Source organism: Solanum tuberosum, unplaced genomic scaffold, assembly GCF_000226075.1.
Source record: "Solanum tuberosum cultivar DM 1-3 516 R44 unplaced genomic scaffold, SolTub_3.0 scf00008, whole genome shotgun sequence".
Taxonomy (NCBI): Eukaryota; Viridiplantae; Streptophyta; class Magnoliopsida; order Solanales; family Solanaceae; genus Solanum; species Solanum tuberosum.
This window is the reverse complement of record NW_006238934.1, coordinates 3465092-3475968: the sequence shown is the minus strand read 5'-3', so window position 1 is coordinate 3475968 and position 10877 is coordinate 3465092. Positions and strand designations below refer to the sequence as shown.

The 10877-nt window shown below is 32.5% G+C and overlaps 2 protein-coding genes across 2 annotated transcripts; one reads left to right on the top strand and one right to left on the bottom strand.

Moving 5' to 3' along the window:
* Positions 1–1490: 1490 nt before the first annotated feature.
* LOC102596814 (uncharacterized) lies at positions 1491–5153 on the bottom strand. The gene is made up of 4 exons (XM_006339139.2): positions 5046–5153; positions 3349–3586; positions 3195–3256; positions 1491–1830 (listed from the first exon to the last, which is right to left on the bottom strand). Exons 1-4 carry the CDS (start codon positions 5100–5102, stop codon positions 1657–1659), a joined length of 531 nt encoding a protein of 176 aa, XP_006339201.1. The 5' UTR covers positions 5103–5153; the 3' UTR covers positions 1491–1656.
* Positions 5154–6108: 955 nt separating this feature from the next.
* LOC102591950 (transcription factor MYB30) lies at positions 6109–7973 on the top strand. The gene is made up of 3 exons (XM_006339272.2): positions 6109–6244; positions 6617–6746; positions 6919–7973. The coding sequence occupies exons 1-3, from the start codon at positions 6112–6114 to the stop codon at positions 7472–7474; spliced, it is 819 nt and encodes a 272-aa protein (XP_006339334.1). The 5' UTR covers positions 6109–6111; the 3' UTR covers positions 7475–7973.
* The last annotated feature ends 2904 nt before the right edge of the window (positions 7974–10877 follow it).

The window sequence follows — 10877 nt, the reverse complement described above, 5'->3', positions numbered from 1 at the left end:
ATAGAGGTATTTAGGCTGATTGGCACCTTCCGGGCTTATGGGGGCCTGAGTAGGTGGTCTTGTGTGTTATTTGTACCTGCCGAGCTTATGGGAGCTTGGTTAGGTTGTTGTTTTATTATTTTGATAAAGTTAGATCTAGGAGTAGGTCAGTATAGTTATCTTATCCTTGATTTATTTATCAGATCATTCTAGTATATCAGGATACCTCATCATAGTTTATTGCCTTTCATACTCTATACATTATTTTGTATTGACGCCCCATTGCCTTGGAGGCGCTACATTCATGCATGCAGGTCCTGACAGACGACTGAGTAGACCTCCTCAGCAGCAGGATTGACTTTTATCCGGTTGGCCAGCCCCCTTTTCCTCCGGAGCTGCCAGAGTTGGGAGGTTTGTTACCTTTTGTTGTATATATTCTCATGGGTAGGCTGGGGCCCTGTCCCACCAATCTTTACTACTCTTAGAGGCTTGCAGACTAGTGTGTGGGGTTTATAGCTACGTTATGGCCATGCTGGCCTATGTTGTTGGTTTGCTGAAGCTTGTGAGCTGTTTGATGTATTGTATTGATATATACCTGCTTTTAGTTTTGGTATAGATATCATGGTGGCCTCGACGGCCCAATCAGGACTTCTGTGCTAGTTGGCTATTTATTTATATGACTTCCTGGGAGTAGCTGTTTCTTTTATAGATCAGTTGACAAAGGCCTTGCCGGCCGAGGCCTTAATTTTAAGCCGAGATATACTTATTTGTTTTCTTGACTGTTTGTGGCTGCCAGTCGAGCCTGAGTTCTGGCATTAAGATCCAGTTGCGCCCTTCAATCTGGGGCGTGACAAAAACTAAAAACTAACCAATAAAATAATGACACGTGATATTTTTGCCCAAATAATTACAAACTAAAATAAAATCATATATATATATATACATATATATATATATATATATAAAAGCGACATAGGACATTTTGGCACTGCTGAAGTGATTGACGGAAATGCCCTTGAGACGATAAAGTCCTTGGTCTAGGACTCTAGGTTAGACTCTTATTATTGAATGGTCTTTAAAATGTCATGTGAAGTTGAAATTAAAGAGTTGTTAAAAAAAAGAAAAAGGGAAGAGTCCTTATTTAGACAAACTAAAAAAAAATAATACAAACAAATTGAAACAAAAGAGTAGTTAATCATCATACCATAAGGAGTGCTCTTTTCTGTGGTTTGCGTACACTTTTGTCTCTATTTTGTGTTTGTCTTTAATTTTTGCCCCTCATAAGTCGTAAGTCATAACAAATAACTTTTTTCGTGGAGCATAAGTTTATATTTCATACCATAATATATCACAAGTTATTCTCAAATATGACTTCGATTTCTAAAGAATTTATGTCCAAAAGACTTGAACTCGATCGCTAAAGGGCAACGATTAAAAACCAACTCATTTGAAAGGCAAAACATGCAGTTTTATGTTTCTGACCCATTACAATGCCCAGGATAGGAAAGTTGGAAAATTTTCAATATCAGATTAGCAAACACAGCAGTAAGACAACAAGTGATGAGAAGCAACAAATCTTTTAGAAGAGCTTTACAATATAACATGAACCACAGGCAAATATTTCAGATTTTTTACACAAGCAAATGTAATTACAGGCTTATATGTATCTCAAAGACGCTATTCAACGTCGAGTCCATATCTAGATAAAAGCTGTGGAAGGTTATCCAGCAACAAGGTGAAGACGGCACCAATCAAGAACATTAGAACAAATACAAGCAATATCTTTCCGATGTAGACAGGGCTTAGAGCAGCTTGTGAATTTCTCTCTGCAGAATGTGGGTTGTCCGAAACCTGCAAAAAATGGAAGACAGAGAATCAGAACCTCTGTGTGTTTTTCTTCTCATACAGGATTCCTGATCAATCACTTTGGGTCTTTAGCTCAAACTCGTGGGGTGAGACGCACCCTGGGACAAGAGGAAAGTGGAAACAACACGAAATAATAAGGAAATGGTGGTCACAAGACTATTTCTTATACTCGGGGATGCAATATTATTCACGGTTTTTGAACAAAGCTAATATCTGATTATTTCATCACCCCTCCACCAGAGTGTTATTCTTCTTCTTGTAACCACCACATACCTTTGTCCTCCCCCTACCTCTTCAATCAAATAAAAAGAGGAGATGTCATCACTCATGAACATGAATAAAGTTCCTTTTACTGACATTGTTTAAAAGAATTAGGCCAATTGCTTTTATCAATACTGTATTAGAAAAATCTTTATGAAAATTTCTCATAAGTCTTGCACACTTCGAGAATACGATATGAGTTTGTAGAAAAAAGTTTGTACATATTGCTTCCGTACCCTAATGTATACCATCTCACTAATAAGCATTAACCGACGTGGTGTCTCTGTTTCCTAAAAACAATTCTCAGCATGTTATTTCTCGTTATCTAGTACCTGATTGGTGGAGACAGATTTAAGAAAGCAAAAGCATAGAAAGATTCAAATGTGAGTTATATGAGAAAGTCTATAACTTGGCATAGATGCTCATTTACATACAATTTTGACATATGTACACTGAAAAATGGTGTAAAAGCCAAAATCTTTAATAAAAGAGAACTATGAAGTACCCAAGAAATCATCTGAGGAACATTCAAATACTTAAAAGTTCTCCAGTGAATGAAGCAATAACGAATTTTTGATCAAGATGAAGCAAAAACAAGTCTGAAATAATATCCAAATACATGAGAACGCAAGGGGCTATTTCAACGCCTTTTATTTACATCTGCATTTGATTGAGTGTTCAAATTTGCAGGTTGTAAAGCAAGGAAATGCAAATTTAGACACCGTGAATGACAATAGCTACCTGAAAAATTATAATGCAGACTTCCAAAATGAACAAAATGAAAGATATCCTTATTGAATGTCCAGCTTTCCTTAATTAATCATTTTGAAAATAGTGTTGACTTCATTTGTGGAGAAGCTTTTAGAGTCACAGCTGAAAATACACGATCAAAATTCCTTTAAACAATTTTTCATGTAACTTCAATTGATCTATTTCTATTAAACAAAAAAAAATCAATTAGTTAAACGTGAACTTACTTATGTTTAACTTCCAAAACACATTAAGCAAAGATATTCAGATTGGGACATACAAAGAACAATAATCATGTAAGAGGATAAATATTATGATTAGTGTGATTACAATCATACCGGAGGAATATATTCTGGTCTTGCTGCTGCGTAATCATCAGGCATCCCTCTTGAAAAACCTTCTGCAAGAGATACAAAAAAATCTTACTACAGACAGTTTCCTATTTCTAAGTAATTTAGGTACCAAAAACAATTAAATATCATAATAGCTTACTTGTTGTCTCAGTGACTGGCTGCAATTTCCATCCTTTGCCATAATTCACAAGAATTGAATTGGGGCCAAAAATCACAGGCACTTCCCCATCTTTAACAGCTTCAACGTAAGTTGCAGGTTGGTTTGCCAAGATAGAATCAACGCTACTGCTATTGATAAATTTCAGTGCAAATTTTGCCTCTGTTCCAGCAGCAAATCGCCAAGTCTTGCCGGTGCTTCTGGAAATCACTTCCACAAACTACAATGCAGAAATTATAAGATCAAATTCAATTTCTGATGGCAAAAGTACCCAACTTTTTTTTATAAGTATAACAATTCCTTAATTCCATTATGCTAAATGATCCAATGGACACTAATCAACTGTATCAAAACACATAAGTAAGAAGAATCAAAGCTAATATCACTTCCATAAACTTCAAGGTAGCAATTAGTCAACGAACATTTCTTGTAGAAATTAAGAACAACATTTTAACTCACCGATTACAAGAATATCCAATTTCACAGTGAAAATGAACAATCAAACAGTCAATCAACATATTAATATGATAGTTTCATAAAGAATCAAGGGATATTATCACTTTCAACCTCAAAATAGATATTAGAAAATAAACTGTTCTTGTCAAAACAAGAAAAAGAAAACAACTTTAATTACTAATTATAATAATACTCAAATTGGTACACGCCAATTCCATTTCGCTGGATTGAAAGAGCCATCAATCACTATGATCTCTTTCTTAGAAAAGAAATTGCGTAAATTCTTCCTTTTTTGAACCCATGCTTTCCGTTGGTCAACAACCAACTAAATCTATACTTCTTCACTACTCGTACAGGGAAGGTGGAAGAAATTCAGTCTCTCTTTTTTTAGGGGGGAGCAGAGCAGTCAAAGAATGAAATTTCACAGTGAACTGAATAATCAAACAGCCCATAACGAACTATATCAAAAAACCAGAATCTCATAAGCACAAAGCATTCAACATTCATGCAGTGTCCAAGGAAGGGCTTGACCCAAGGGGCAGTGGCGGAGCCACCTTATAGTCAGGGGTTCATCCTAACCTCCTTCGGTGGAAAATTATATTATTATACATGGTTAAAATATTTTTTTTAGGTATATATATAGTAGATGTCGAACCCTCTTCGGCTACTTCGTGTTTATTTCTTTAGATTTTGAATCCCCTTATTAAAAATCCTGGCTCCGCCACTGCAACAAGGGGGTTTGATATAAGCAGTCTACCCTAACATAAGCATCAATGACTAATTCCATCTCTCGAACCCATAACATATAGGTCACACATAAACAACTTTACCATTGTTCCCCTTTGTAATTTTATAAGAATCAAAGAATATAAAATCATTTCCAAAAAAGCAATCAGCAAAAATGAACTACTCTAGTAGGAAATAGAGCAAACAATTCTAATAACTGATTACAAAAGCACTCAATTTTTTATTTTTTATTTTGATAAGAACAAAAGCACTCAATTTCATTTTGAACAAACAGTCCATAAGAGCAAAAGGTCAGTCCGATGCATAAAGCATCATCCTGCATTAACAAGGTCCATAGAAGGACCATGATCTACACAGTCTATCATAATGCAAGTATTAGTGACTGTTTCCACAGCTCGAACACGACCAATTTAGTCAACAATTAACAGAAATCAAAAAACTAATTACAGAAGATCAATAGAAGATAGAAGACTTACAGATTGAGATTGTTCAGTGGATTGATTGACTTCTGCTTCATCTTTCTGCTCTGCCATTAGCTGAATTTTTTGAGAGAATGAGCAGAAAGAGAAGCCATCAACAGTCAATTTGGTGCTACAAAACGACCAAATATAACGGGTCGGGTTAGGCCATATTAAAGTGTATGGGCTACGATTTGGATCCCCAAGTGAAAAAATAAAATAAAAATTGGGCCCAAGTTCAGCTCATACAAAAATCCAATAAACATATAAAATGGGTCATTCACACTTTTAAGTTTTACCCTATTTTGTGCTAGTCTTTAATTTTTGTTCCTTCGAGGTATTTAATTTTTTCGTAGGGCATAAATTTACATTTTCACGTCATAACATCTATAAGTTAAATGTCCCTCTATGCATATTTGCTTTTCTTGATTCAATATGTTTTTTAACTTATCTCGTATATCCAAGTATGCACTTAAACTTGTATTAAGCTAAACAAGTAGACACGCCTATTTTACATGACATAATACACATAGGATATCGCGTAGAACGTAAATTGTCACGTTGGACGTGTGTCTACTTGTTCAAATCTATATAAGTTTAAGTGTCTACTTGTGCACATCAAAAGTTAGAAGACATATATGTCAAATAAGGTCAAGTTAAAGGGCACATTTACGTGCTATGCATATTAAAATGATATTGGCAAAAAATGGTATCAACCAAATATATCCTCTCTTTTTTCCCCTTTCTTTTTCTACCCCTATTTTATGAAGTATACAGATGTAAAGAGAAGAAAGAGTCATGAACTAGTAAATTCAAACACCCCTTCTAACTTCAACAAGTGTTGTAAAACTCTTTAACATTAAAGTACCACAAAAAAAGGACACAGAACCTATGTGTGTCCACCAAATTCAACAATGAATTGAATTAAAGACTATTTTTTCTTTTTTCTTCCAATCACCTCCCTTTATTTAAACACCTATCTATATAATATGCCCCCCATTTTCATATCCATCAAAAACACTTTCATACAACAAAATAACACAAACACTGCCCCCCCCCCCCCAAAAAAAAAAAAAAACAAAGTATGGGGAGGCCACCTTGTTGTGATAAAATAGGTATCAAGAAAGGTCCTTGGACTCCTGAAGAAGATATCATTTTAGTCTCTTATATTCAAGAACATGGTCCTGGAAATTGGAGATCAGTCCCTACTAATACTGGTAAGTTAGTTGCAATCTTGATTATTATTTTTTCCATATCTGATGATGTCTGGTACTCATATTGAGGTTCGATTTCCATATCTGAAGTCTGGTACTCACATTGAAGTCCGACTGAAATTCCTGTTGGAAAGTCCATATAGGTAAAGTCTTAAGGTGATTCATATCCGATTCGAGGCTTGAATATGAAACTTTTTATTAAAGAAGTACTTAGCACTCCACCAGAAGGACCACTCCCTAGTGTTAATATTGGTTTATAGTTACTTTATGTTGGTGTTATAATTATAGGGTTAATTTTTTCTTTTTTCTTTATAGAAAAGATTATAATTTTCTCTATTTAATTGTTTAATGAAGCAACTTTTTTGTTTCTTAAAGGGTTGATGAGATGCAGCAAAAGTTGTAGGCTAAGGTGGACAAATTACTTGAGGCCAGGAATCAAAAGGGGGAATTTCACTCCACATGAAGAAGGAATGATTATTCATCTTCAAGCTTTGTTGGGTAACAAGTAATGTTCTTCACCTTCTTAATTACATTTTTTTTTTACTCAAACATTCTTATTTTAATCATACAATTAAAATAAAAAATCTTTGAGATGAGCGTAAACAGACAGTGAAAATTCATATAGCTGACTTTTCAACTTATTAGAGATTGAAATGTATATGTATATGTTTGTACAGATGGGCAGCTATAGCTTCATATCTACCACAAAGGACAGACAATGATATCAAGAATTACTGGAACACGCATCTAAAGAAGAAACTCAAGAAATTCCAAACAGAATTGGATTCACATAATAATTTGCCTCTTCCTCCTCCTAATTTTGACAATTCTAGCACTAATAACTATGATCATCATCAATTCTCAAAGTTATTAAACTCTCCAAATTCTTCATCATCATCATCATTGTATGCTTCTAGTACAGAAAATATTTCAAGACTTCTAGAAGGTTGGATGAGATCTTCCCCTAATCCTTCTAGAAGAAACAATATTGATCATGATGAAATGTTGCATGAGGCACAAAAAAATCAAGATCAAGATGGAGGAGTTAGCAATGATGATGTTGTAACAATTCCAAATGAGAAATCAAGTTATAATATTAATTGTGAAAGTAGTGAAGTTGTTACACATGAAAAGGCAAGTCCTCCTCCATTCACATATCTTGAAAAGTGGCTACTAGAAGAAAATGGTGGTCAAGTTGAAGAACTCATGGAACTTCCAATGATATTCACATAATAATACCAATTATTTTCTCTATAATTATAACTTATGACTACTTTTTTTCTTCTTTTCTTGTGTGGAGTTTATTTGGGGGCATGCATTCATGGCCTATTATTTGAAGAAAGCGTAATAGCTTACTGGTCCATGAGCGGCATATAATAGCTTACTAGCTCAGTATTCAAGTGATTCATCAACAGAAATGATGAGATCTTGAAAATTGCTTTTTCAAGTGTTATTAGCAGAACGTTCTGCCAATCAAGGAAGGTTTTTAGCTTCATGGCATGGGAAATGTATTAATGCTCAAGTGATTCAATCGAAGTGATGAGATCTTGAAAGCTGCTAGTTCAAGTGTATGTAGTGAAATGTTATGTCAATCGAATAATGTTTCTGATGACAGGACCTGGACGAAGTCCTTAGATGTGTGTGAAGTTTTAACTTTTAAGTTAACATATAGTTCTAATTTTATGTAACTTTTCTAATTTGATGTTAAAATAAGCTCCAATATTATAGCTTTCTTCTCATATCAATCACAAAGTCTTATTTATTTTGTAAATTAATTATTCAACATTTGAGTGAAGGCAACTTAGTTAATGATAATCAAGCTCATTGGTGTATGTAATTTCTTCCACATAGTAAATTAAAAGCAATAATATGGAGTATGGTAGGCATTTAAGAAGGTAGATATATGTAGGTTCATTTAAAGTCTTATCATATATATTTAAATATAATTAACCATTTGTCACTAAAACTATTAAAATTGTACTATATTATTATAATTATATAGCGATCAGGGTTTAAATTTTATGCACTAACATCAATTATTAATATTTTTGCACGATTATATCAAGTTATCTGTAATAACGAGTAAACTATATATAACAAACATGATCTGCTAAATTGGAAAATAAAGTAACATGTTTAAATTATACTACTCCCTCCGTTTCACAAAGAGTGGCCTAATTTGACTTGGTACGGAGTTTAAGAAAATAAAGAAGACTTTTGAATTTTGTAGCCCTAAATTAAAGTTATGTCAAATGTACAAAATTGCCCTTTAATCTTGTGGTCTTAAACATGCCACGTGGAAAGTTGAAAGTAAAATGTTACCAAAAAAGGAAAGGGGTCATTCTTTTTGAAACAGACTAAAAAGGAAAGGAGATCATTCTTTTTGAAACGGAGGGAGTATTAGTTATTATCTGTGTATATAACTTAAAATATCGTCATACTATTAATCACCAAATTCACATAATATTAATAATGACCGACGATAAGGATGTAGACTAATATAGAGTTATAAATAGCATTAAATAAGTTATGAATCAATTATGAGAGATGGGACTAGTAGTCAAAAATCATAAAATTATAGAGTTATTATTAATAATATAGCCCAATAATAGAGGTACTTAATTTCAAGTTCTAAAACATGAACTAAAAGAATTTATAACACGATACATAAGTATTTAAGAAATTAAACAAACAACAAGTTAAATCAATCTCTTCTAATTTTTTTAATTAAGATAGACGTACAGACAAGTTATAACTTAAACGTTAAAAAAAACTTGACTCTTTGAATACTTTCATCTATGAAACTCTCGATGCAACGTCGTGATTTTTTAGAAACAAAATTTATACAAGTCAAGTAGGAGATTCATGATAGAAGTAATATTCAAGAAAACTCAACTCGATAACTTTAAGAATACAATCAACATGATGAAAGGAGGGGTAACTAATTTTAAACTTTGAGCAAAAAAAATTTGATGATCACCCTTATAGATATCTAATAATGAAAATATCGATAATAGAAGGTGACAGACTAGAGATTGAAAGAGCGTATAACTTGGTAAGCAAAAGGTGGACATTATCAAACATTGACCTTAAAAAATATTTTAAAAAGTAACTATTTCTTTATTTTATAAATCACGATTCTTAAAACAAAAGAAATACTATATAATTTCACCTTTTAATTAAATTCAAATGTACAGATAGGGCACTAGGCTACATTAATTTATTTACTATTTTTTTTTTTGTGTGTGTGTGTGTGAACACTATAATTATTCTTCCCCTAATTTTGACTAATATCTAGATAGAGAAAACAACACATAATATAGTATTGGTATAGGCCCTCTCTTATTATTATTTTTAAAATGTTAGAAATTCAATTAATTAATAAAGAAGAATTTACATAAAAAAAAAAGGGGGGGAGGAAATAGTAAAAAAAAGAGAGAATAATGGTTGATAGAAAGAATCAATAATATGAAATGGGAAAAGTAAGTGTCACGAAATTCTTGTTATCTTTTTAGGGTAATAAAATGCTTTTATTTTAATTTCATGTAACTTTTAATTCCTTTTCACCAAAATTAACAAAAATGAAAGAGGGAAACATGTGATTTCTCTATATTATTTATGCCCTTTCTCTAAGGGTATATAGTTTGATTAATTTTTCATGTCTCATCGTGACCTTTAGAGACTTTAACATGTCAAATTAATAATGCATGCAACGTTGGAAGTTTTTTTTTATATGCACCGTCAGTATAAATATATCAGTTGACATAGCAAATTGAGAGTCATTTACCTTTTCATTAGATTTACTTAGCGTGAATTCAAATTATTAAACCAATAGACTGTGAAATAAAATCATCAAATTGGTCGAATTGAAAAACAAAATGTTGATACAAAAGGTATTCCATTATTAATTGTTCTAAATTAATTATGTTCCTGTCTTTTTTTAGTTTTCATTCGATATTCAATATTCGCTTTCGCTTTCAAGTATGACTATTTAGATTCGCGTCGAAAAGTTTTACGATAAGAGTGAAATACTCTAAATTAAAGGGGCTTCTATATACATGATTCGGAATCGTGATCAGACTTCTGAACCCTAAAGTATATTCTTTGTACCAGTAATTGCATACCATGAATTTCTTCATTCTATGGGTTGAGCTCAAAACCTCTTGATAAATAAAATGAAGAAATCTCACGTATCTCCTCATATCATTCTTTGGTGATATCTAACACGTTATCATCTAATATAATTTATGAAATATTTGTTATTTTTTACCAACTCATATACATTAATTCACGTAGGTGAAACTATATATTTTATTTTATTTTGCAATAAAACATAAATTACTTTATTTAGCATTATATGTCTTCCCAAAAATATGATTGATCTGCTGGCAAAATTGGCATGCATGTGATGTTAACAAATACACCTTTTGTAATATAATATTTGTTACCGCAATGAAATTAAATAAGGCAATAATTTGGTCAACATGTAATGTAATGGCCACCCTACAAACCCTACAAACATTTAAATACTTATACAACTCAATATAAAATTTATTAGGACACGTGTCAAACAAATAAGGCAGTACAAATGATAGAAATAAGAGGGGCAAATGCGGAGTTAAAATTTCAATTTTAT

What these genes read in the sequence shown, in the direction of transcription:
- LOC102591950 (XM_006339272.2), top strand. Translation starts at nt 6,112, where the DNA reads ATGGGGAGGCCACCTTGTTGTGATAAAATAGGTATCAAGAAAGGTCCT. An exon ending in ATCAGTCCCTACTAATACTG is followed by an intron (nt 6,245 to 6,616) that starts GTAAGTTAGTTG and finishes TGTTTCTTAAAG; the next exon opens with GGTTGATGAGATGCAGCAAA. An exon ending in CAAGCTTTGTTGGGTAACAA is followed by an intron (nt 6,747 to 6,918) that starts GTAATGTTCTTC and finishes ATGTTTGTACAG; the next exon opens with ATGGGCAGCTATAGCTTCAT.
- LOC102596814 (XM_006339139.2), bottom strand. Translation starts at nt 5,102, where the DNA reads ATGGCAGAGCAGAAAGATGAAGCAGAAGTCAATCAATCCACTGAACAA. An exon ending in GCCAGTCACTGAGACAACAA is followed by an intron (nt 3,257 to 3,348) that starts GTAAGCTATTAT and finishes TATCTCTTGCAG; the next exon opens with AAGGTTTTTCAAGAGGGATG. An exon ending in GACCAGAATATATTCCTCCG is followed by an intron (nt 1,831 to 3,194) that starts GTATGATTGTAA and finishes CATTTTTTGCAG; the next exon opens with GTTTCGGACAACCCACATTC.